Raw genomic sequence first — 27,530 nt, forward strand, 5'->3', positions numbered from 1 at the left:
CAAGGTCATCTTAAGGAGACCAACTAGGTCCCAAAAAAGTTGGCAATACTGACAGAATACACTGCTAAGTCTTAAGATGTGGGCTGTCAATCAAAAGACAAAGAGAATCTCAGAAGCAGATGCTATTAAGTGCCCATCCAAGCTCTGTTCTGGGAAAAGGAGGCCTTAGGCAAGGGCTTTAGAGCACACTGGTCCCCCTGCCATCCTATAAATTTCTATATACATATTCCCATATGTAGAGCCTGCCATCTCTACCAGTGGCCCCCAAAGAGGAAAATCTAGGAATCCTGAGAAGACTGTTGATCTGGCATCCACAAGCCTGAGCTAAAAGGCTATCCTAAGACTATCAGATCCCTAGTGCCAACCTTCTGTGTTCTGAGTCACCCACTTGGGTCACCTTGAAAAAAGAGTTACTTTAAATGAATTTAGAGAAGAAAGTAGGTCAGGACAATTCTTAAGGATAATAATAGTTTGTTTTCCTATTGACACACTACAATTTACAGACTGCTTCATCAGAAATCACGAAATGTTTTTTATAATCCTGAGGTGAAGAAGACTTTTCTAGGTGTGACAAAAAATCTAAAAATCACAAAAGACTGGCACATCTGACAACACAGTTTTTTTTCAGTCTTTGTAGGGGAAAAAAGAGTCAAAGAGAACAAACTTTAAAAAAAATATATTTTCAAGGAGTTCCCATTGTGTTGCAGTGGAAACGAATCCAACAAGTATTCCTGAGGATGTGGGTTTGACCCCTGGCCTCGCTCAGTGGGTTAAGGATCCGGCATTGCCATGAGCTGTGGTGTAGGTCACAAACAAGACTCAGATCAGCGTGGCTGTGGCTGTGGCTATGGCGTAGGCTGGCAGCTATAGCTCCGATTGGACCCCTAGCCTGGAAACTTCCATGTGCTGTGAGTGCAGCCCTAAAAAGCAAGAAAAAAAAAAACTCAATGTATATCAGGCGCAAAAATACTAATTGCCTTAATGAATAAAGAGATTCTTGGAATCAGTAAGAAAAAGCCAACAACCCAACAGAAAAATTGGCTAAAAATATAAATAGTTCAAAGAAAAGGAAATTCAGTGATTCTTACCATATTAAAGGAGATCCAATTCACCCAAAATAAGAACAAGAAAAATTAATATTCCATTAGATATAATTTTTCACCTATAAAACTGGCAAAGATCCAATAATTTGCTTACTTTCAGGGCGGGGTATGGGGAAACAGATAATCTCGTTCATTGCTGGTGGGTTTAGAAATTGATATAAACATGATGGAGGGCAATCTGTCCATATCTATCAAATTTTTAAATGCAAACACCTTTGATTCAACAATTTCGCTTTTAAGAATTCATCCAACAGGGAGTTCCTGTCGTGGCTCAGCAGAAACGAATCTGACTAGGAACCATGAGGTTGCAGATTTGATCCCTGGCCTTGCTCAGTGGGTTAAGGATCCAACGTTGCCATGAGCTGTGGTGTAGGTTGCAGACGCAGCTCGGATCTGATGTTGCTGTGGTTCTGGCACAGGCCGGGGGCTACAGATACGATTAGACCCCTAGCCTGGGAACTTCCACGTGCCGCTAGTGTGGCCCCAAAGAGACAAAAAAGAATTCATCTAATAGGGAGTTCCTGTCATGGCTCAACGGAAACTAATCTGACTAGCATTCACAAGGATGCAGGTTCGATCCCAGGCCTCGATCAATGGACTGAGGATCTGGCGTTGCCATGAGCTATGGTGAAGGTTGCAGACGCAGCTCTGATCTGATGTTGCTGTGGCTCTGGCATAGGCTGGTGGCTACAGCTTCGATTAGACCCCTAGCCTGGGAACCTCCATATGCTTTGGGTGTGGCCCTAAAAAGACAATAAATAAATTAATAAAAATTCATCCCCCAAACCCTGCACATGTGTAAAATCCTTGTAAACAAGGTAGTAACTGCAGCACTATTTTTAATCATAACACTTGGAAATAATCTAAAGGTACATCAACAAGGGACCAGTTAAGTAAATTAAATCCTATATAATAAAATATTCTGTAACTATAAAAGAATGAGGCACCCCTAAACGCACTGACCTGAATATATCAGCAAGACATGCTGTTAAAGTGAAAAAAAGAAATAAGGTATAGAAATTTTCCAGGAAGTTGAGAACTTGGTGGTAGGAATAAGGGTAAGAAGATTTAGTTTTTCTGTATATCCTTTTGTGTTTTCTGAATTTTCTACCATGGGGAGGTGGTTGAAAAATAAAACAACAAAAATTTTAAATTAATTTCATCAATGTGGTAAATCTATATGCACTGATATCCAAATGTCTATCATGTTATTAAGGGGGGGAAGCAAGTTGCAAGTCAAAATGTAGAGCTTAATCTCATTTATATTTTTAATTTTTTTTTTCCCATTTCTTGGGCTGCTCCTGCGGCATATGGACGTTCCCAGGCTAGGGGTTGAATCAGAGCTGCAGCTGCCAGCCTACCCCACAGCCACAGCAACACGGGATCTGAGCCGAGTCTGTGACCTACACCACAGCTCACCGCAACGCCGTATCCTTAACCCACTGAGGGAGGCCAGGGATCGAACCCGCAACCCCATGGTTCCTAGTAGGATTCGTTAACCTCTGAGCCACGACGGGAACTCCTCATTTATATTTAAAAAAAAAATACTTTTGTTGTGTGTTGACATGTGTGTTCATAAGTGCATGGAAAAAGGCCTAAAATGAAACCTACCGATCTATTTACAGTGCTTACCCTTGAAGAAGGGAGTGGAATTGAGGTAGTTAAGAAGGAACAAAGGAATCCATGCACTGGTTACTTTTAAAAATCTTCATTTTTAAGATTTTTTCTAATTGACCACCCATAATTTTTTGTTTTGATTACTGAATTCTTTATTTCTAAAAGTTCATTTTGGTTGTTTTTCAAATGTGTCAGGTCATTTTTTTATAGCTTCCTGCAGGTATTTTCAGGCTTGTCTTTTGTTTTTCTAAAGAGATTAGACTTTTTTTATGATCTGTATCGGATAATTCCAATATCTGAAGTCTCAGAGGGTCTACTTCTGCTCTCTCTTGTTTTTGCTGGTTCTCACTCATTGTACCTTGCTTTCTCTGTGCTTGGTTATTTGAGGCTGCGTACTGTTCACTGTCCTTAAAAATGAATATAAAGGTGGGAGTTCCCGTCGTGGCGCAGTGGTTAACGAATCCGACTAGGAACCATGAGGTTGCGGGTTCGGACCCTGCCCTTGCTCAGTGGCTTAACGATCCGGCGTTGCCATGAGCTGTGGTGTAGGTTGCAGACGTGGCTCGGATCCCGCGTTGCTGTGGCTCTGGCGTAGGCCGGCGGCTACAGCTCTGATTCAACCCCTAGCCTGGGAACCTCCATATGCCACGGGAGCGGCCCAAGAAATAGCAAAAAAAAAAGACCAAAAAAAAAAAAATGAATATAAAGGTGGCCAGGGAGAGATTCAGCTAAGTTTCTGCCAGGTTTGTGGATCAGCCAACCTCCCTTTTACTGGTAAAGAGCAGGCCCTGGAGGCTGGCGGTCCACCTTCTGTCCAGCTCTCCCATCAGGGCTGTGTCTTGGGGCAATTCACCTGATCCCTCTAGGCTGTAAAGTGGGGAACTGCACCTCTCTGGGCTAATGGGAGATAAGACAAAATAGAAAGGCATTCCGCACATGACTGGCACAAGGTGAGCCTTCTCTTAATCAGGGCCTCTGTTGTTACAATAACAATAGACCACAGGGATCTGACCCAAAGAGACTGCAGCAAGAATACAGAGGAGTTCCCTTTGTGGCTCAATGGAAACAAATCTGATTAGTATTCATGAGGATGCAGGTTTGATCCCAGGCCTCGCTCAGTGGGTTAAGGATCCAGTGTTGCCGTGAGCTATGGTATATGTTGCAGATGTGGCTCAGATCCCTCATTGCTGGGCCTGTGGTGTAGGACAGCATCTGCTGCTCCGATTTGACCCCTAGCCTGGGAACCTCCATGTGCAATGGGTGTGTCCCTAAAAAGACCCAAAAAAGAAAGAAAAAAGAAAAGAATATGGAGGCGGGGTAGGTTGCTAGGAATGGGGTCTCTTTCTAAACAGCCTATAAGCTCTGTGGGGCCAAGAGCCAGGGAGGCTGCATCTGAGCACTTCCCACAGGATCAAGTCTGGGGCAGGCATTAATGAAAGTGTTATAGAAAGTAAGAGGTGAGTGAAAGGGACTGTGTGATAAATAGCATGCCCCTGGGCTCTCAGGGCCACCAAGCTTGCCACCAGGAGAGTGACCACCCACAGAAAGGCCACTGGGAGTCACAGGGGCCCAAAGAAGAGGGACATAACACCACCAAGGCAAGAGACCTGACTCTTGGAGCTCCACCCCCAAAGGAAGGGTGATATGTCAGGGACAAGGAGATAGAAACGGCCAGCAGGTTCCAGCCCCAAAGAAACCTAACTGCCCTCTGGCTGCTATTCATGTTCACAGCTCTGTGACACTTCAACAGGAACACCCATGCCAGGGCCCCCCACTCCCCACCCTCACCACCATTAGTGAACTCAGTGACTTGTTCCCACCCCTGCACCTCAGGGAAAACCATTTTGGACCCACATGTCCTTCAAGAGAGTAGCAGACACAACCCCAACCCCAGGCCAGGGGTGGACAGCAATGCAAAAGGGGAGCAGGCCAGCACTAGAGAAAACCCACCAAAGCGGCGAGTCTAACAAAACTGAAATCTCATTTTCTAGAACACACAGCATGGAGATCTAGCAATCGCTTGGCATTTAGCATAAGATGCAAACAGCCTGACAGATCCATCCTCTCTGCGGTGTTAGTGTCTCTCCAGAACGATTCCTCTAACGTAGTGTTTTTCCACAAGTCTATTACTAATTCCTCTCAGCCCCCTGCTGTGGGACGCCAGGCCTGGCCTTCTTAATGCCGAAGGGGCTGGAGGCTCGGTAACTGCTGTGCTTCTTGTCTGAGGTCACCCAGGAACCTGGGGACATTTAGTTAGGTCAGCCCCTGGAACAGAGGCTGCCCGTAACGTCAGGGACATCAGGCAACGGCTCAGCAAGGGAGGGGGAAGGCTGACAACACTGAGGAAATTACAGTCGTGGCAGACACAGCACAGGGGAGGGGACGAGGAAGTGCTTTAAAAAAGCCTCACATGTTTATTTCTAATAAACTCTGGAATTTGCTGTACATGTTGTGCTAGAAAACTGCCATGATCTCAAGCAAATCTGGTGTGGACGTGTGGCTAAAATGTCAGTGTACACACACACACACACACTCAACACACCCAAGCATCTCCGTATTCTGGTTGGCAGAACTGCTGGCTGGGACAAGGAAGAATGAGGAGGTGACTGGAGGACCAGTTCCAGCAGCTGGGGCGGTGGCCTGGAGCGTGCCAGGGTGGCGGGCAGGGACTACGGTCTCACCGGTTGCTCAGGCAACCTGACTATCTCACTCCTGGCCCCCAGGTCCTTTAAAAGCCAAGACATTTGACCTGTGGCTACCCTGGTGACCCAGCTGCCCTGCAGAATCCAGCCAGGCTGAGAAACACAGGAGCAGATAGTCAACAACTACCGTACTGCCCAAAGGTGCTACAATGCCATTTTCAGACACCCCACAAAAGAGAAGCACCAATAGTCCCAGTTAGGGACAGTTTATAAAGCAGTTTCACATGTATCATCTCAATTATGCAACATATCAAAACACAGTTTTCTATCTCCAACTGGTAGGGAAGAAAATAGAGGCAAAAGGAAAGCAGACCTATAGACGGAGACTAGAGAAAACATGCACATCGCTGGCAGGTGTGTAAAATGGCACAGCCACTCGGGGAAAGCTTGGCAATTTCTTATGAAACTAATCATGAAACTACTATAAGACCCAGCTCCTGTTCTTTTAAGCATTTATTCAAGAGGAATAACCATTTACGTTTGCACAAAAACTTGCACATAAATGTCACAGCAGCTTACTTCAAAATAACCAAAAACTGGAAACAACCCAGATGTCCTTCAATGAATGAATGGTGAAACAAACTGGGGTATATCTATAGCGTGGAATACTAGTCAGCAATAAAAAGGAATGCGTTTGGAGTTCCCATCGTGGCTCAGCGGAAATGAATCTGACTGGTATCCGTGAGAACCCAGGTTCGATCCCCGGCCTCGCTCAATGCCAGGTTCAGGATCCGGTGTTGCCATGAGCTATGGTATAGGTTGCAGACATGGCTAGGATCTGGCGTTGCTATGGCTGTGGTGTAGGCCAGTGGCTACAGCTCTGATTTGACCCCTAGCCTGGGAACCTCCATATGCCACAGGTGTGACCCTAAAAAGACAAAAAAAAAAAAAAGTATGCATATGATACATGCAACAATGTGAAAGAATCTCCAGAGAATTACGTTGAGAGAAAAAAAGGCAATTTCAACAGGTTACATTATGATTCCATTCATATAACATTCTTAAAATGACAAAAGGGATTGCCAAGAGGGAGGAAGGGAGGGAGTGGGATGGACTGGGAGACTGGGGTTAGTAGATGCACACAATTACATTTAGAATAGATAGGTAATGAGGCTCTGCTGTATGGCACAGGGATACTGTATATCCAGTCCCTTGGCATAGCCCATGACGGGAGATAATATAAGAAAGGGAATGTTTATATATGTATGACTGGGTCACTTTGCTGCACAGCAGAAATTGGCACAATTTCTGTAAATCAACAATACTTTAGTAGAAGAAGAAAATATTGGAGTTCCCGTTGTGACATAGCGAAACGAATCCGACCAGAAACCATGAGGTTGCAGGTTTGATCCCTGGCCTCGCTCAGTGGGTTAAGGATCTGGCATTACCGTGACCTATGGTGTGAGTCACAGATGAGGCTTGGATCCTGTGTTGCTCTGGCTACAGCTGCAATTAGACCCCTAGCCTGGGAACCTCCATGTGCTGTGGATGTGGCCCTAGAAAAGACCAAAAAAAAGAAGAAGAAAATGAAGTCATGAGGGCAAACCCCACATCTGATGCATGTATTTTCCTTTCCCCTCCCCCCCATGCCCATGGCTGCTCTGAGAGCAGCAGTCACACACCTGTCCCCCTTAGCCATGCTGAGAGGCAGGCCCAGGTGGCTGGGTTTGGGACCACATGGCCCCACCTGCTCTGATCCCAGCTGACTGGACCAATAACAAAAAATCAACACCCCATGCTCGTGGATTGGAAGAGTTAATATTATCAAAATGACTATACTACCTAAGGTAATATACAGATTCAATGCAATCCCTATCAAAGTACCAAGGACATTTTTCATGGAACTCGAACAAAATATTTTAAAGTTTGTTTGGAAGCACAAAAGACCCAGAATAGCCAAAGACATCCTGAAAAAGAAAAATGGAGCTGGAGGAATCAGGCTCCCTGACTTCAGACTATACTACAAAGAAACAGTCATCAAAACCGTATGGTACTGGCACAAAGACAGACATATAGATCAGTGGAACAGGATAGAAAGCCCAGAATTAAACCCATGCACCTACAGCCAACTCATCTATGACCAAGTAGGAAAGAATATACAATGGAGAAAGGATAGCTTGTTCAATAAGTGGTGCTGGGAAAACTGGACAGCCATATGGAAAAGAATGAAATTAGAACACTCCCTAACACCATACACAAAAAGAAAGTCCAAATGGATTAAAGACCTAGATATAAGACCAGACACTAGAAAACCCTTAGAGGAAAACATAGGCCAAACACTCTCTGACATAAACGACAGCAACATCTTCTCAGATCCACCTCTTAGAGTATTGACAATAATAACAAAATAAACAAATGGGACCTAATCAAACTTCAAAGTTTCTGCACAGCAAAGGAAACCCCAAACAACACAAAAAGACAACCCACAGAATGGGAAAATCTTTGTAAGTGAATCAACTGACAAGGGATTAATCTCCAAAATTTATAAACACCTTCTGCAGCTCCATACCAAAAAAATAAACAACCCCATCAAAAAATGAGCAGAAGACCTAAATAGACAGTTCTCCAAAGAAGACATATGGATGGCCAAAAAACACATGCAAAGATGTTCAACATCACTCATTATTAGAGAAATGCAAGTCAAAACCACGATGAGGTACCACCTTACACCAGCCAGAATGGCCATCATCCATAAGTCTACAAACAATAAGTGCTGGAGAGGGTGTGGAGAAAAAGGAACACTAGTACACTGTTGGTGGGATTGTAAATTGGTGCAACCACTGTGGAAAGCAGTATGGAGATGCCTCAGAAAACTAAACATAGAACTACCATTTGATCCAGCAATCCCACTCCTGGGCATCTATCCAGAGAAAACCATGACTCGAAAAGACACATGTACTCCGATGTTCACTGCAGCACTATTTACAAAAGCCAAAACATGGAAACAATCTAAATGTCCATCGACAGAGGAGTGGATGAAGAAGATATGGTACATATACACAATGGAATATTACTCAGCCATTAAAAAGAACGAAATACCAGCATTTTTAGCAACATAGATGGACCTAGAAACTATCATGCTAAGTGAAGTCAGTCAGACAATGAGACACCAGCATCAAATGCTTTCACTGACATGTGGAATCTGAAAAAAGGACAGACTGAACTTCTTTGCAGAACAGATGCTGACTCACAGACATTGAAAAACTTATGGCCTCCAGAGGAGACAGTTTGGGGGGTGGGGGATGTGCTTGGGCTGTGGGATGGAAATCCTGTGAAATTAGATTATGATCATTATACAACTACAGATGTGATAAATTCACTTGAGTAATAAAAAAAAAAAATCAATACCTCATGCCCTGTGGGCCAGGAGACTCTCTTTCAGGATCTGAGATAAAAAATACCAAGAGGTGATGCCTGATATGGGAAAGTCATAACAAACGGAAGCCCTATGAAAGCTTTAGTTCCTCAGGAACAGAAAAAAACACCTTCTTAAAAAGCAGTGTAGAGAAAAGAAAATGGAGAAGTACAGACAGAAACAGAGATGCTGTTAGAGAGAGAGAAAGGGAAAGAATCCCCCAAGTGCCCAGAGCTGCCCCTGTTCCCAGACTCTCTTGTTCTAGCTCATCCCATAATAATCCCTCATCCCGTGCTGATTTGCATGAGTCTCCGTTTCTCATAGGAAAGGAGAAGAGGAAGAAAAGAAGGAGAAGGTGGGAGAGCACCTAGGGCTCCTCAGAGGTCATCAGACAAGGGCCAGGACCCCCGGTCAGAAGGCTTGCCTGGGGGAGTTTACTGGAGGTTAGCCACCGAGTCAGCTCACGGTCAAAAGTTCACTCCTGTCTCAAGCACTTCTAGTTCCCCTAAATTTCACAGCTCTGTGATTAGTGACTAGAATAGACAAACCATCTTCTGTGATAGGCAATGCTTTAAAAAAAAAAAAATCAATCTTGAGGAGTTCCCACTGTGGTGCAGTGGGTTAAGAATCTGACTGCCCCAGTGGAAGTGTGGGTTCAGTCCCCAGCCCAGTGTAGTAGATTAAAGGATCTAGCATTGCTACACCTGCAACATAAGTCATAGCTGCAGCTCGGATTCTATCCCTGGCCTGGGAAGTTCCATATGCCTTGAGTGTGGCCATTAAAAAAAAAAAAAAAAATCAATATTGAACCTGACTACCCCAATTCAATGCAAAAGGAAACCATCACTCCCTACCCCAATTCAATGCAAAAGGAAACCATCACTCCCTGTACCCCACACGCTCAGTCACCTCTCAGAGAAGTTATGTCCCAGAGCTTTAGATGGGAGCGAGATTAGGGTAGGAAGCAGCTAAACCTGGTTAAGAAGTCAGTCCTGGAGTTCCCGTCGTGGCACAGCGGTTAACAAATCCAACTAGGAACCATGACGTTGTGGGTTCAATCCCTGGCCTCGCTCAGTGGGTTGAGGATCCATCGTTGCCATGAGCTCTGGTGTAGGTTGCAGACGCGACTTGATCCAGAGTTGCTGTGGCTGTGGCCTAGGCCGTAGGCCGGCAGCTACAGCTCCGATTAGACCCCTAGCCTGGGAACCTCCATAGGCTGTGGGTGCGGCCCTAGCAAAGACAAAAAAAAAAAAAAAAAAAAGTCAGTCCTGAAGCAAGGCAAGAAGCTGGTGTGAGACAGAAGGCAAAAATCCAAGGATTAAGGCTGCCTTTAGAACGACCTGTGACAGCTCCCTGAGAGAGCTCTTTTATCATCAGAACTCCACACCCACATGGTGATCCCATTCACTCAGTGGAATCGCTGGCCTCCTGAGAGTTCTTATCCATACGTGATGGGAATCACGCTACCCATCCACCAAGGGCTTTCAGATGTTACAAAAAGTTTCAGTTCACGTCATGTCTCATTACACCTGACCAAGGACTCTCTAAGGTCCAGCAGAGGCCCTGCTGACACCCTGTGTGCTTGGGGAGCCTGCCCTCTGGGGGCCCTTCTGATAGGCCGCGCAGTGACTGCGTACATGGGGGAGGCGTTCCCGGCCGAAGGAAGAGCCGAGACCAATTTCAGGCAGCTACTCTGGCTGGCAAACAGGACGGCTGTTGGGGAGCAGCAAGAAACTATGCTGGGAGGGGGATGGAGGGGAGAGGAAGGGCCGGCAGGAGCAGCCAAAGCATGGATCCCTGCAGCGCTCTCTCGGGAAGGCCCAGCACAGCCAGGAACATTCCAAACAAAGGCTCAGTCCAGGAGCCAAAGTAAGTGGGTGGGGGAAAGGAAGGAAGAACAGGCCTGAGATTCGATGCAAGATGCTCAACCAGTAGGACCTGGTCCTCACCAATTACACACATGGCTTGTGTAGAGAAACTGAATGCACAGAGACAGGGACAAGAAGACACGTACTTAACATCAAGCCCGGAGGTGCTTGTTGGGTCCAATGGCTGATGGATTTGGGATCTGATGCCACCTGAAGAGGAGGCAGCATTCCCAGGGCACACTGGCCTCCGCCCAGGCTGAGACCCAGGTTGCCCAGCACTTCCCTTGCCCAGAACGCCTGACCTTCTCCTCACCGCTCTCAACCCCTCAGCCTCCGAGGCTGACACAGACCCACCGCACCCGCCATGACAAAGATCCCCCTCTGAACTCTGACAGAAGTGAGAATATCTGGTCCATTCTCCATGCAGAGAATCCCCCACCATCTCCCTAAGTCTAGGCCCTGGACTGCTGACCTCTGACCTCTGGCTCTGTGAATACCCACCCGCTTGGACTCCCTCCCCAAGGAGAAGGGGAGCTGCCAGAGGCTAGGGCAGCAGCACCAGCCAGCACCCCACATAAGGCAGGAGAGGGCAGACCCTTCACCGGTGACAAAATGCTGAGAATAAACACTGTTTGACCTCTTGACAGCAATAAATGCTGGCTAATGCCTTTGACGGGTGGCCAAGAATTTAAAAGAGGATCTTGAAAAGTTAAGCAACAGAATCTAATGGGGGGACCAAAATGGAAGTATTACTGTTCAATCAATTTGGCAACTATTTTCATTAGCTTACCAGCAGCCTCTGGCATTAAGTTAATAGAAAGTGGTCCCTGACAAAATATTATTTTTAGCATTTTGTGAGAAATCTGCTCAGTTGTCCTGCTTCAGAATAAGAAGACAAAATGCCTTAAGACTGCTCCATGGGAGCTGCCAGAAAACAGTTTTCACTGCAATCACGTGATACATGTTCATAACCTTTGTTCAGTGTTTACTCAGATGTTTCCACTCAGGCAAGTTCCTGAATATCTGTTTTTCCTCTTGCTTTCTGCCACAGGAGAACTCCTGTGCCTCATGAACACTGGCAGTCAGGGCACTGCTGGCTGCCCCAGGAATCAGAGTTGTCTGTGTTTCCTCAAGGCTTGGGGACCCAGAGTTCCCATTGTGGCACAGTGGAAACAAATCTGACTAGGAACCATGAGGATGTGCGTTCGATTCCTGGCCTCACTCAGTGGGTCGGGGATCTGGCATTGCTATGAGCTGTGGTGTAGGTCACAGATACGGCTTAGATCCCACGTTGCTGTGGCTGTGGTATAGGTCGGCGGCTAAGCTCCAATTCGACCCCTGGCCTGGGAACTTCTATATGCCTCGGGTGCGGCCCTAAAAAAAAAAAAAAAAATGGCTTAAGGACCCACCAGGAAGTGCTGTCCAGAAAACCCAAGCTCCTGGTGGAGATGAATCCACACGAATACCCAGTTTCTATGCAATGGATCAGAGCTGCTGGACTCTACCTCCAGGCAGTTCTAAACATGCTTAAGAAAAGCCAGGCATGGCCAAGGAGAGCAGATTTGTGCTTCCCAGGGAGAAGCAGGGAGGGAGTGGGATGGACAAGCAGTTTGGGGGTTTTGGATGCAAACTGTTATATTTGGAATGAATGGGTAATGGGGACCCTACTGCACAGCACAGGGAACTGGGTGTGACTGGGTCACTTTGCTGTACAACAGAAACCAAAGAAACACTGTGAACCAACTATACTTCAATAAAAAAAATTAAAAGAAAAGAAAAAGTGCTGAGGCAGTGAGTCGCCTCTGGTGCACTGAGGTGACCAGCAAAATAGGCAAGGGAAAGATATACACCTGACAAAAATAGATTCATTTAAGCTATTTAGATTCATTCAACAGATATTTACTGAACACCTACTACATGCATGGTATTGTTCTAGGCACTGGGAGCACAGCAATGAACAAAACACATAAGACGTCCTGCTCTCAAGGAGCCTACATTTGGGTGCAGGAGACAGATGATCAAAGAAAAAAGTGGGAGTTCCCGTCATGGTGCAGTGGAAACGAATCCGACTAGGAACCATGAGGTTGCGGCTTCAATCCCTGGCCTCGCTCAGTGGGTCAAGAATCCGGCATTCCCGTGAGTTGTGGTGTAGGTCACAGACGTGGCTCGGACCTGGCATTGCTGTGGCTCTGGTGTAGGTTGGCAGCTGTAGCTCCAATTAGACCCCTAGCCTGGGAACCTCCACATGCTGTGGGTGCGGCTCTAAAAGAAAGCAAAAAGTAAATAAATAAATAAAATAAATTAAAAAATTTAAAAAAGGAAAGAAAAAAGTAAAATACATTTTCTATCGGGTAGAGTAGGGGTCACGGCAGGTGCTCCAGAGGGGATGAGGCCACTGTTCCGCTGGATGCTCAGAGATGTCTAACAGGGGAGGTGAGAAAAGGAAGTGAAGGGGCTCCACCGGGAATCCCTGGGGGAGGGTGGTCTGGGCACAGGGGCAGGGAAGCAATGCAGTGATGCAGCTGCAGGAGGAGCAGAGCTGACGGGCACAGCTCTAAAGAGGGCTTCAGCCCATAGCATCGCAGGCGACATGACATGGAACCCAGGGCTACGAGACGAGACCAGGCAGTTCCCAGCCACTGCCACTCAACGCCCCTGTAAGGAGGCTAACGTGGCCAAACAGATGGCAGACCATGGCCATAAATGACCAGTCTCCTCCCTGGACCTCATCCAAGCCCTCAGGCTGAAGGTGAGGACCTGCCCCCTGGGTAGGGAAAGGCCTGCCCCCGGGGCTCACAGAAAGGTGGCCACAGAGCTGGAAATTCCCACACAGAGCAGGCCTGCCTCCTCTCTCCCACTGAGTCTTCTCTGGTGCAGAGGCCCTGTTCCCTCAAGGGTCCGTTTGGGACCACGCAGGGTCAGCCTCCTCTGAAACCACTCCAGGTTGTCAAGGCCCCCGGGGCACCCTGCTTGCACAGGGACACCAGACACACCCTTCAAGCAGTCCTGTTTCCCGCGGTCCCCACCATGCTTCATGATCCAGAGAAAGTCTTCCTAACCCTTCTGGGTCTGAGGCCAACTTCAGGCATCCCCAAAGCAACTGCAGATCTGCTCAGGAAGTGGTCGTGGGAGAGGCAACAAAACAGTGAATAATTAGACCCTGGGCAGCTGCAGGGGGAAGAGGAAGGACTGGCTGAAAAGCAAGCGCCTCTCCCTGAGGGCTGAGGCTTCCTGACCCCCAAGCCCCCACAGAGAGAGCCATACACACCTCGGCTTATTCATTAAGCTAGTTCCAGGGCAGCACGGCTGACAGTGAGTTCTGTGACACAGCCCTGTCTCAGAATGTCAATAAGGATTCCTCAGAAAGGGGTTCGATGAGAAGTTATGTTTGAGAAGCACTGAGTTAAACTTCTTTTTTTTATTTATTGGTATTTATCAGAGGCTTTGGCGTGCTGCTATGCGCTGGACCCTCTGAGAGGAAAAGTGCTAATAACCTGTTACTAGTCATGCCATCTCCGTCCCCATCCAACCCGATGACATTTGTACAATCAGTTGTCCCTACTTTCTCAACAAAGAGGGAGAGACATGCAGTTGTTCACCCAGAGCCTCTGTTAGGAGTTAGGCGGGGTTTGGCAGTCCTAGATGCTGCCTTTTTCCAGAACAATTCCAGAAGTAAAGAAAAGAAATCCAAAGATTCGAGCTGGGAAAAAAAAAAAAAAAAAATGAGGAGCTCAGAGAACTCAGAGCAGCCCAGTGACCCTACTCCTGAAGAGGCTTCTGACACATTTAGATACCCCAGCAGTAAGGGCAGCTGGGGAAGTCAAGCATCAAGTTGGCATTAGCTGAGTTTTGAGGCAGAACTCTCCAGAAAACCAGGCTGTGGTGAGGCCCAGTCTCAGCAGAACCCCACTCCCCTCCAGCCCAAGTCAGCCTGAGGGGTGCAGGAAAGAGAAGAAGGGGGTGTCCCACTCGCCAGGCTGAGGCAGCCCTGTTCCCGCCTTTTCGGGAACGAGAAGAAAACTCAAGATGGAAGGGAAGCCACACTCAAGGATGTGACCTTTGGCACAGTGACCGTGCCCACTAGCAAACAGGGTCCTAGAATCAGATCCTATTTCACCATCCCCTGGAGGAATCAGGGCAGCGGGGGAAGCTGTCCCTCTGTCCTACAGCCCATGGCCAGGACAGTGCGGACAGAGCACTACACCATGCCTCAGACCTCTTCAGCCCTGAAATAAGCAGAGGCCATGGGATAGCTGTGGGTACCTGCACAGGCTGGTGGCCAAGTTTCCCGTTAAGGATTTTGGAGCCTGGATAACCAATTAAACCATCAGTGAGTTTAGGGGGCCCCTTGTTTCTGCTTTCTCCTGATAGTAAAGCTAATGAGGTAGGGTTAAGAAGAGGCCACCCCCAGGATCCCCACCCCTTCTCCACCGCACCCCAGGTTCCAGAACCATGTTCATTCCACTGCAGGACCCCTCCCGCTAGATACAGGTCTGCCTCACTGATGGATGATTCCACATTGATTATAGACTAGCTTCCTGATTTGGGTTCACACTGAATGAAGTTACAAAGTTCCACAAACCAGCCTTAAAAGCCTTCTCTTTTATGAAACTGCCATGAGACAACAGTGGAGAACATTAAAGACCCCCCCACAGGAGTGAGTAAAAATACAAAAAGCACAGAACAAAGAAGTCCAAACTGGATAAAGCTTTTACTACCTCTGTCCAATTTCATTTAAGGGGGAAAAAAAAAAAGATGGAAAACTTTAAAGGCTTTCTGCAAAAGGCTACACACTGCCCTCAGTTATGAAGCACAAATGAATAAATAAGAGTTGCCAGTCTGGATTTTCCCACTTGTGTTTGTCCGAAGCCTACAGGCTTTCTAGCCCTGACTCCATTCTTTCTCACTTGGGCCTGTAACCTGGGCTGAGATGCACCTGCCTTTCTCCTCCAGCACCAGCAACTCCAAGCAGATCCAAGAATGTCCTCACAGGAGTCCAGGCTTCTGCCTCCAGACTCAGGACAGCAAGGCCCAAGGGACAGACTGCTGAAATAAGGATGCTTAGGGGTGATGGCACCCATGATGCCAGGAGAAGGGGACTGGGCACAGGATGGGGTCACCCCCCCATTCATCACCAGTCATCATTGTCATTCCGTTCCACAATGACGTGAGGCTTCTAGGAGGTGACTCTGGGGCAGAGGTCCCGTGTCCTACATTTTTAGGGCGTTTACAGCATTTTGCATTTGCCTGAACGTTATACACGCAGGTCTGCTTAGGAAGCATGAGCAGGATGGGGCAGTTGGTTATAGTAACGTGCTGTCATTGCACTGATTTCAGGCGCTCTGATTCTGAGAGGTGGTGGAACAGGCCTTGGGGTGGGGGAAGGAGCAGCTTAAGCTGCATTACTCCATCTCTCGCTCATGGTAATCCTGAGAGGAGGGCAGGCCAGAGATGGCAATCTGCACCTGGGAGATAAAAGGTCACTCGACTTGCCCGGGATCCTCCAGAAAATCTCCTTCTCCCTCATCAGAAGCTCTTTCCAAGGTAAAGGCGGCTGGCCTAAGAGACTGAGGGTAACTCCAGCCCCACACCCTTTGGTGCTGCGTTTGGAGGCATGACTCATGCTGCTATAATTACCAGGCACTTACCATGTGCCAGGCACCGTGCTGAGGCCTGTTGGAGGTAGCATCTTGTTAATCCTCTCACGTACTTCGTCAGCCCCAGTTTCCAGATAAGGAAACCGATCCAGAGAGGAGACAAGCTGACACTTTATCATATGCCAGGCACCATTCTAAGCCCACCACATCTATTAATTCATCGAGTTCTCACACCAACCCCATAGGATGGGAGCTATAATCTCAATTTTATAGATGAGGAAACTGAGGCCTAGGCAGGTACAATAACTCAGCCAGAGTCACACAGCAGGTCAGTGAGGGGGCTGCCAAGAACCCAGGCACTCTGGCTCCAGGCCCAAGTTCTTAGCCACTATATCACATGGCCTTTTTATTTATTCATTTTAATTGAAGTATAGTTACTATACAATATTATATGTTACACACTTTAGTGTATACAATACAGTGATTCACAATTTTTTAAGATTATACTCCATTTATAGTTATTATATAAAATATCCGCTATATTCCCTGTGTTATACAACATATCCATGTAGCTCATTTTATGGGTTTTTTTTTTTTTTTTTGGCTTTTAGGGCCATACCCATAGCATATGAAGGTTCCCAAGCTAGGGGTCGAATTGGAGATGCCACTGCCAGCCTACACCACAGCCGCAGCAACGCCAGATCCGAGCCATGTCTGCAACCTACCCCACAGCTCACAGCAATGCTGGATCCTTTAACTCACTGAGTGGGGCCAGGGATCAAACCCACGTCCCCATGGATGTTAGGTGGGTTCATTTCCCCTGAGTCACAACAGGAACTGCCCATGTAGCTTATTTTATACCTAATAGTTTGTGCCGCTTACTCCTCCACCCTTATTTTGCCCCTCCCCTCTTCCCTCTCCCCACCGGTAACCACTACTTTGTTCTCTATGAGTCTGCTCCTTTTTTGTTATATTCGCTATATGTTGTATTTTTTAGATTCCACATATAAGTTATATAGTATTTGAATTTTTTTTGCCATCTGCAGCAACATGGATGGACTTGGAGGGCATTACACTAAGTGAAATAAGTCAGACAGAGAAAGACAAAGACCGCATAGCCTTGTTAAAGTAACTTCCCATGGTCACAAATCTAGTGAGTCTCAGAGGCAATTTGCACCCAGTTCTGTCCAACCCAGAGCCTGAACTCCTATTCCCTATGATACACGGACTCCCCTTTCAGGCTGCTCCAGACCTGCCTGGCTCAGGGTTCTCTGCAGACTCTGGGCCTGGATGTCAAGAGAAGTTCACATATAGTAAAACGGAGCCTACCTTTTGAATGGTAAAGCAGTCTTTCGAAATGTCTGGGCTGCCACAGACCATGACGAGTGGCATTGCAGGCGAGGGGCAGATACGACCAGCACAATGTGCAAGATGAGGCCCCAGCAGTAGACACTCATCTTTTGAAAAGTGACCATCTACATTTTTTAAGCATGGGCGGGGGGAAACAAGAGAAACTTTAGGAGATATCAACGGGGCTCAGTGGAAATGAATCTGACTAGCATCCACAAGGATGCAGGTTTGATCCCTGGCCTCGCTCAGTGGGCTAAGGATCCGGTGTTGCAGATCTTGTGATGTAGGTCGCAGATGCGGCTTGGAGCCCATCTTGCTGTGGCTGTGGCGTAGGCCGGTGGCTACAGCTCTGATTCCACTTCTAGCGTGGGAACCTCCATATGCCTCAGGTTCAGCCCTTAAAAAAAAAAAAGAGAGAGAGAAACTTTACAGTGGAGAAATCCAACAAATACCATAGCTGATCAAGGTCCACGTCGACAGTGATAAATCATGCACCCCTGAGATAAAGTGATGCATCATTGATACAATGTAAGAAAAACATCACTTCCTCCCTAAAACTCCTAACTCCAGTCTAATGATGACAAAAACATCAGACAAATTCAAACTGACAAACCCTCTACAAAATATCTGTTCAGTACTGCTATGATCGAGAGCAAGGCAAGCTGGAGAAAATGTCACTGCCAAGGGAAGCCTACAGAGACATGACCACCAAATGTAATGCCGTGTCCTGGATGGGTCCTGGGACAGAAAAAGAACTTGAAACTGGAGTTTCCATTGTGGCGCAGTGGAAATGAATCCAACTAGGAACCATGAGGTTGCAGGTTCGATCCCTGGCCTCGCTCAGTGGGTTAAGGATCCAGCGTTGCTGTGAGCTGTGGTGTAGGCCGCAGACGCGGCTCGGATCCAGCGTTGCCATGGCTCTGGCGTAGGCTGGTGGCTACAGCTCTGATTAGACCCCTAGCCTGGGAACCTCTGTATGCCTAGGGTGCGGCCCTAAAAAGACAAAAGACCAAAAAAAAAAAAAAAAGATTTACAAAACATAAAGAAAAAGAACCTGAAACAAAACTAAGGGCATCTGTATAGTGTGGCCTTTAGATGATAATAATCTATCAATATTGGTTTATTATGTTTATTAATACACCACATTAATGTAATATGTTAATATTAGGGGAAACTGGGTTGAGGTGTATGAGAACTCTGTACTATCTTCACATTTTTCTATAAATCTAAGCCTGTTCTAAAAAACACAGTTTATTATTATTTTTTTACGTGACTACCTACAACTAGAGATTGCAACAGACATGGAGAAGATGCAAAGGCTGAAGACCAGAGCGGGAGTCTGATAAGTTGGAGTGAAGAAGATACACACACACACACACACACACACACACACACACACACACACCCCTCCACAGCAGTACACTCCTAGTACGTGTTTAGGGGGAGCGAATGCCTGGCTGGAAAGGACTGGGGAGATGATGGGACCTGACACCCTCTTTGAAGAGCTGGGGAAACTGAGGCCAGGAGAGAACTGGAGTCGCACAGGCCGAGGTCCTCATCTGGGTTCTGCCTCTTAGTCACTAGGTCACTATGACCAAATCCCCTCATTTCACTGGGCCTCATAAGGTCCACCTGTAAAACGGCAACCTCTAACTCCTGTTTAAGTCACAGAACTGTTAGGAGGCTTGAAATAAATAATAGATCTCCTCAACCACCTTCAGCAATCCCTGCTCCAACCTCTTATGAATTACGTGGTCACACAGTAGAGGATAACACGATGCCCTGTGCCAGCCTAGAGGTGACAACCGGCCAGACCCCACCTCTCTGGCCAGTGCACCCCATCCAGCACAGTCCATTCCCCCTAACTGGGCACTGCTTTTCTCCTGGGGGCAAACGGGAGAGAGAGCCATTGGTGACTGGACAGTTGGGGTGGGGGCAGGAGGCCCCCTCAGTGGTTAGCCTTGGGAACCACTGCTTTAGGGGCATCTGACCTGAAGAATCATCAAAATGAAATAATAATAATAATAATGATAATAGCAGCCCCAACTCACAGTTCATTCGGTATTTTCCCACACTTTCCTCACCCCACAATAGTCTGGAACCAAAATTAAAAAAAAAAAAAAAAAGGAGTTCCCGTCGTGGCGCAGTGGTTAACGAATCCGACTAGGAACCGTGAGGTTGCGGGTTTGGTCCCTGCCCTTGCTCAGTGGGTTAACGATCCGGCGTTGCCGTGAGCTGTGGTGTAGGTTGCAGACGCGGCTCAGATCCTGCGTTGCTGTGGCTCTGGCGTAGGCCGGTGGCTACAGCTCCGATTTGACCCCTATCCTGGGAACCTCCATATGCCGCGGGAGCGGCCCAAAGAAATAGCAAAAAGACAAAAAAAAAAAAAAGTAAAATTACCCCCACTTCACAGATCAGAAAACTAAGGTTGGAAAGAAGAAACAAGCAAAACTGAATTTTCTTTACAAACCCCAAAGCCCAGGAACAGGGCTGAGGCTGAGCTGGCCCTCCGATTCTGGTTGACTGACCCTGAGGCAGACAGAGAAAAGCTTCCGCAAATGTGAACTTCCCACGCGTCTGAGAGGCCAGGCCTGAAGGGTGAGACTGGACACGTGAGCAGCACAGCCGGCCCGGCCTCTAGCTCAAGCCAGGAACATGGAGGGATGTGGAGGGATGTCCCTGTGCACACCGCTGGGAATCAGAGGGCCTCGGTCAGGCTGTGACCCCAGGAAAGTCTCTGCCCTTCTCTGTGCCTCAATTCATTTATCTGAAAAATGGGATCATGGCGCCTGCTGCACCACGCCCCTCACACACTTATAGGTGGACATGAGAATCCTCTATAAAGATGAAAGGTTAGGACTGAAGATCTTGTCCCTAGATAAGCGCAGGACACCCTCTTCCTCACTTCAAATGCCCCCTCCTCGGCATGGCCCAAGCAGAGCCAGAGTGACAGTCCCCACACTCCATGGGTGACCCCACCTGCTCTGACACACCGAGCAGACCAGACACCAGTGCCGCAGGCACAGCCCATAGCCAGCAACCTTGGAATCCTGAGCCCAGAGGTGTCAATGCCGCCACCACGGGCCAAGCCAGGACAGACTGCTGCAATTCCAAGCCACCCTCCTCTGTGCAGACAAAGGACTATGCAGAACTTACTCCTCAACTGCAGGCAGGGAAACCCACCAAAACCCAGGGCCCCTGGAGACAGGACACCATGACGGGCACAGACCCAGTGAGCAGCTGCCCAGGCCCAACTGGGGCCCAAGATGTATAAACCCCCATCTCCCATGGAGCTAGTTTTGCCCAAGGCTCAACAAGAAGTCAAGCAACTGGAAGTTTCTACATTCCCACCCCAACAGACACCAGGGTCAGGGACCAGACCAGCCCACAGAAGCCAGGTCGATGAACAGCGTGACTATAGCCGAGCTCCATCACTCAGGCCTGAGTTCCAGGGCCCAGAGGCCAGACACGTGGGGCCCCAGAGGGAACATACTAGACGAGGAGGGCAGTTTCTTTGACCTTCCCAGGACTGAGACCTCGTCAAGGTCTAATCAGGCAACTGGCCTCCCTCCCAACCTCCTTCTGCCTGGACTCAGGAGTTTCTCTGGATTAGCCTGAGCCTATCTCCAGAAGACCCCAGGAGAACACAGGGCTCCAAAATCCGTTTTTTCTCCTTCCTTCCACCTTTCCCTTAACCTCATTTATTTGTCATTATTTAACATATTATTCACCTCAGCCCCTTGGGCCATCTATCTCCACTCAGTGTTCAGAGGAAAGCAATCAGACTGGGGACTAATTCACACTCAAGTGCAAAGGACTGACTGGCAAGAAGTTCCACAACGGGAATGCCTGCACTGGTTTTTACAGGGGCTTATGAGCTCAGAGTAGAAGACTGTCTGCTCTGCCAACTCTGGTAAGTTCTTCACTTCCTCTTGTTCTTAAGCCACACAGTTGCTAAAAGCTGAAATTAGTTCACAGCTGTTCCTGCGGTAGCCAGCGTAACATCTACAGTCCCTGGGCTCTGGTGGCAAGAGGGAGGCTGTGCAAAAGCTGTGGGTGCCTGTCAGGTCTCACCTGGTACTGCAGTTCACCTTCCGTATGTGACATGCTTGGTTCACACATGCACATGCACGCACACACCTGCACACTTCGGATCAGTTGCTGCTTGAGGCCATGGAGTCCGCCTGTGGGTCTCTTACAGCCTGTCCGGCTAAGATATGGTAAAGATATGCCCCAGACCCCAACATCTCCTCTTGTAATCCACTCCCAGTCTCAGACACATCCTAAACATGGATCTGGTCAAGCTCCTCCCTGTCAAAATGCTCACAAAGGCTCGGTGTTCAGAGCCAGCCCCTAAGCCTGGCATCCAAGCTCCCATAGCACAAGCCAACCTCTCTCGCCCAACTTCTCTTCTCACCATTTCTGGACACGTGCCTTCATGGGTTTCTCCAAAGAGGTGGCACACTCTCCCCAGCTGCCTGAACTGCTCCTGCCTGTTTCCACACAATGATATTTCACCCACCTTTCTTTTTTTTTTTTTTTTTGGCTTTTTGCCTTTGCTCAGGCCGCTCCCACGGCATATGAAGGTTCCCAGGCTAGGGATCGAATGGGAGCTGCAGCTGCCGGCCTACACCAGAACCACAGCAACGCAGGATCCAAGCCACCTCTGCAATCTACACCACAGCTCAAGGCAACACCGGATCCTTAACCCACTGAGCAAGGCCAGAGATCGAACCCACAACCTCATGGTTCCTAGTCAGATTCATTAACCACAGAGCCATGACGGGAACTCCCTCACCCACCTTTCAAAGCCCACCTCAAGTACCACCTCCTCCATGAAGCCCCCCTCCTTCCTGCCAAATGCCTGGGACTCATCCTTTTCTGAATGCTCAGCCCTGTATGGATCTCCCTTGTGGTCTTCATGACTTCCTGCCTAATTGCTAGACTATGCCACCTACCCCCCGCCACCATGAGCCCAAGAAGCAGCAACCCAACAAACATCTCTGGGACACCCAGAGTGCCCAGCACCATGTCATGCAAACACCAGACCCCTGGCAAAGGATGTCTATTAGCAAAGCGTTGACCACAGGACAGCAGGGCCTTCCAGGAAAGTCTCCTGGGGCTTGTGGCCAGGCTCACCCTCTGCTGACTGTCTGGGCACCTGCTTCCCTACCCAGGGGAACCCCACCACAACCATGGACCAGGCATCATGGTTCAGTCTCGGTCAGGGCTGTTTTTATGACCCGTGTTTCTAAGCCAGAGCCAACAGCTCCTTGGAGCCATGTGGCACAGGAGAGAAAAGCTGCGCTTTGCTCTCTCGAACTCCAGTTGGACAAAAAATATTTTCTTTTCCATTGCATAAGATGCTTCCAATGGCGACAAACCCAGCACCTCTGGCAGGAGGAGATAAAAGCCCTGTGGGTGTGAGTGAGGCGCAGAGAGAGGCTGCATGTCTGTGTAGGATGCATGGGCTGGCACGTGTGAGTGGCAGGACCAGCCAGCGGCACGCGACCCCTCCGACAAGCAAAGGAAGGAAAAACAAAGTCTGACTAAAATCAGAGCCAGCGTATTCCACCAGCAAAGCCCCTCTTTTCTCGCTGCAGATGTGGCCGGAGCAGCACTGCACCCGGGGGGAACAGTCAGGGTAAAGCACAGGGTTCGCCATCACCCACCTGGCCCAGCCAGACCCCCTCGGCAGGGCTGAAGCGGGGGGGCCAGGACGAGGAGGGAGCTCAGGCCTTGGAAGCCTCAGGGGGCTGGGCGGGTATGAGAGGATGAGAGGCTGGCACCCAAGTTTCACCATCAAAATGAGCTCGGGCCAAAGCCTTAGGACTTCTTCAGGGAGAACTAGGACTCGGAGAAGGGGCCTGCCCTCAGCTCCTCGCTTCCTCTCCTGTCAAGTGGGGACAGCAACTGTCCTAGAGCTCTTATGTGACTGCCTCAGGTCCCTCCAAGAGGTCAGACACCATGGGCTTAGAAAATTGTACAGAACCTCTCATGTGCAGGCCAAGACACCAGGGCAAGGGCAGGTGACACAGGCTGGCTTTGTAAGGGTCACCTTTGGCCCACAAATTTCTTCTGTGAGGAGCTAGCCTAAGGAAATAATCCTAAGCGTGAGGCTATTCAGCACAGTATAATTGATGATTGTAGGGAAAAACAGACAGTGTGTAGGTAGCTGAGGACACAGAAATGATGAAGTGAACTAAGGTTCATCTACTCAATGCACCCATTCAAAAAATTTTCAAAGACTGATTACACAGAAAATGGTGATGAGTGGCATTAGCTGAAAAGTCATGAAACAGATTTACTTGTACCATTTCTTTCATTTTTGTGCTTAAATGAAGGTTCAATTTCATGTTTTGATATATTAAAAAAAGACTCAGAAAGCTTAAAATATATAGTACAAATAACTCCTACTTTGCCTAGATTTTTCAACAAAGCTCCATGATAGGAAGTACTAGAAGATGATCAGAAAACTAACAGTGGTGATGTTTATGTAGTCGTAAAGGGATAACTTCTTTTTTTGGGTTTTTTTTTTTTTTTTGGTCTTTTTAGGGCTGCATCCGCAGCATGTGGAGGTTCCCAGGCCAGGGGTCGAATCAGAGCTGTAACTGCCGGTCTACACCACAGCCACAGCAATTCAGGATCCTAGCCAAGTCTGAGACTTACACCAGAGCTCACAGCAACGCCGGATCCTTAACCCACTGAGAGAGGCCAGGGATCAAACCTGTGTCCTCATGAATACTAGTCAGATTTGTTTCTGCTGAGCTATGACGGGAACTCCAAGGGATAACTTCTTTTCTCTTTTAATGTAATTTTCCGAATTTTTTTTTTTTTTTTTTAGGAATGAGTTTTGCTTTTATTTTTTCATCTTTTTGCCATTTCTTGGGCCGCTCCCACAGCATATGAAGGGTCCCAGGCTAGGGGTCTAATCGGAGCTGTAGCCACTGGCCTATGCTAGAGCCACAGCAACTTGGGATCCGAGCCGTGTCTGCAACCTACACCACAGCTCATGGCAACACCGGATCCTTAACCCACTGAGAAAGGCCAGGGATCGAACCCACAACCTCATGGCTCCTAGTCGGATTCGTTAACCACTGAGCCTCAACAGGAACTCCGTGGAATGAGTGTTACTTTTAAAATAGAAAAAGAAGAATACATTGTAAAAGGTAGTTTGGGTACAGAAGGGTGACACTTATGCTTCCAAAAGGGTAGGGAAGGAGGCTTTGGGGCACAGAAATAACCTGGATTTCTAGGGCAAACACCAGACAGGGCCTCCTGAGACCTAAGTCGGGGAGCAGAGGCTTCTCTGACCTGGCCTTCTGGGTGAAACCAAGGGTTTACGATCCACCCACACCCCATTCTCACTTTCCCGGAGAAATAAGAACACTGTGAAAGAGACAAAATAAACCAAAATAGCAAGAATGCAGCAATTACACAAGAACAAAACCATCAACAAGGCACAAAACAACAGCAGTGTCTATAATTTAGAACAATGAATACAAAACACGGCAGCACTAAAGAGCCATGACAAACCCAGGACAGCATTCACGGTTTAGGAAACAAAGCGCCCTCCCCAGAAGTGTAGGCAATCCCAAGGGCCTGCCCCCAGGAGCTTCGCCACACTGCCAAGTGCATAGTGGCCAGACTGCTCACACAAACACCCAAACTCCGCGGGGAACCCCAGGACTGCTCCTTTCATTGTACAATTTTCAAACTTTATCAACCTCTAATAACACGCTTTTTAGGAAGCAGGCTCTGGACAGATGTAAAAATGAATCTCTGACAGCAAATCAAACCACCTAGAGAAGCAGGAGAAGCGTCCATGTTTGGGTCGGCACATCTCAGGCAGCTCCTTCCCCACCTCCTGACCCTGGCCCCTCAGAGCCCCTGGACCACTGGGAGGGACACCTATGATCTGGTCTCCTGCCTGGACAGTGAAGCTCGGGCCAAAGCCTCTCTTCCACAGACACGGCCCAGAGCCAAGGCCAGGCTATGGGGCAGAGCAGAGTCAGGGACCAGAGAGGCTTCAGCCTGGGGTCCCTAACTCTTGTCGTTTGCACTTACAGGTCACCGCCTCATCCTCTCCAGCGCTGCAAGGCCAAAGCATCTTCTCCGTCCTGATAATCCCCTCCCTCTATGTGCCCCAAAGCAAAACGTGGGTTAGAGTTTAGCACATTATGGGCAGAGAGCCATCAGCTGATGAGGCAGGGAGAGAAGGAGGGAGAGAGGGAGGGCATGGGGAGGGAGGAGGGAAAGGAAGATCAGGCAAGCCTCCTCCCAGGTCCTCTGCTGTCCTTTTCCACTTCTTCTGTCACAGAGCTTCATTCAAGGTCAGTCATGTATGCCGGGCAACATGGACTGGCCAGGCCCTTAAGGCCCATCTAGTCAAGATATTTCAAAGGGCCAGTTTAACTGCAATACCTTTTGACCAAATAGCATCCTGCTCCCAGGCCTGATCTGCACAGTGTCAAGACGGAGTGCTAGGAGTGAGGTGGCGGTGGGACAGAGAGGTAGAAGCCCTCTTCCCTCTGCTCCCCTGAACTACAGAAACCTGTATGGACATTCCTATAACCCTGGACTCTTCACCAGATCAGCCTCCCTGTTTTTAGGTGGGTTTAGGTGCTGAGGCCTCAGCAAAGGCACATAGGGGTTAGCGGCCGAGCTGGGACCAGCTTCACTGACCCCTTCAAATAGCACTGCTCCCAAGTGCCCTTCCGCTCTGTCTGCTGGGCCCCAGCAGCGGCCTCCACCAAGTGGCCTGGCTATCCCCTGGACCATCAGGTTCTGCCTGATCTGGTGACTGCTAGAAAGTCAACTAGTCACAGTTTGGATAGCTGCTACCCCAAGACCTCAAAACTCCCCACCCCACCCCAAAATTCTCAGTTCACCATACCCAGAAATAGGGGCAGAGCAATATCCAGGGCTCCAGCCATTTGGAAGAGAAGAACCCAGAAGGGTGGGACACCCCACAAATGGGAGCTCCACCTCCCCCACCCCTATCATTCCAGTCCAAGGATAACCTGCCAGCACTTCCACATAAGGCTGACTTAACACAGACCAGACAATCCTATCTCTTCTGCCCTGGAGGGACCAGAAAATACTTTATTGTGCATCAGAGTCTCCAAATAAGTCTTACTCAGTTATAATTTGCATCTCTCACATCTAGATTTGACATTTTAAAAATCAGATAAGTATAGGTTCAAACCAGAAAGAAGAAGACCACAGACTGGGATGGAGGGTCAGCTAGTTCAACCTGCCAGTTACAGAGGAGCAAACTGAGTCCCACAGGGCATGCATGCAAGGAGCAAAGTCAGGGCTGGAGCCCAGATGCCCTGATCCAGAGACTCCGCACCACACAACTCACACCATGTCCTTGTGATTGGGCCCCAGGAGCTGTGCAGCCCAAGGCCCTGCCCTGGAGTCTCTGTGGGGGAAGCTCTGCACACAGAAGCCTTGGCCGGCCCCCTCATCCTCTCCCTTGTGTTGGAGGGCAGCTCTTCTCTGCTATAGGGCACCAGCAGTACTGGGGCCAGGAAACAGACACAAAGCCACACCCCGGGGACTACTGCAGCACAGTCAGGTTACCTTTGGGCATGATCTGATGCATGGCCACCGAGAGGAAGAAGATGGAGTCGCTGTAGTAGGTCCCAGAGCCGGCACTGAAGTGCTTCTGCATGGCCTCCACGACGGGGAAGAGCTTGTCCGTCAGCACGCCGACGTCATGGAAGACGACCTGCAGGAGGGCGCGGGAGACAGCAAGAGTGAGCACACCCCACCCAGGCACCCAGTACATTCGGGCTGCAGAGGGGGCAGACGCTGCCTCTCTAGAACCCACGAGCAGGGAGCCCAGGAGCAGGGGACTCAGAAACCCTAGGAGCTAAGGCCACAGGGAGCAACAAAGAGGCAGCAAAGGCTGGATACAGAGACAGGGACGA

The 27,530-nt window shown here is 48.5% G+C and overlaps 1 protein-coding gene across 1 annotated transcript in view; it reads right to left on the bottom strand.

Annotated features, from left to right (window-relative positions):
- The window catches only part of XXYLT1 (xyloside xylosyltransferase 1), a 193,843-nt gene that overhangs the window by 134,465 nt on the left and 31,848 nt on the right, over positions 1-27,530 (bottom strand). The window contains exon 2 of the mRNA XM_047789166.1: positions 27,181-27,328. Within this exon, the coding sequence (XP_047645122.1) occupies positions 27,181-27,328 (148 nt within the window). The remainder of the gene's footprint in view (positions 1-27,180; positions 27,329-27,530) is intronic.

This window comes from Phacochoerus africanus, chromosome 1 (assembly GCF_016906955.1).
Source record: "Phacochoerus africanus isolate WHEZ1 chromosome 1, ROS_Pafr_v1, whole genome shotgun sequence".
NCBI lineage: Eukaryota > Metazoa > Chordata > Mammalia > Artiodactyla > Suidae > Phacochoerus > Phacochoerus africanus.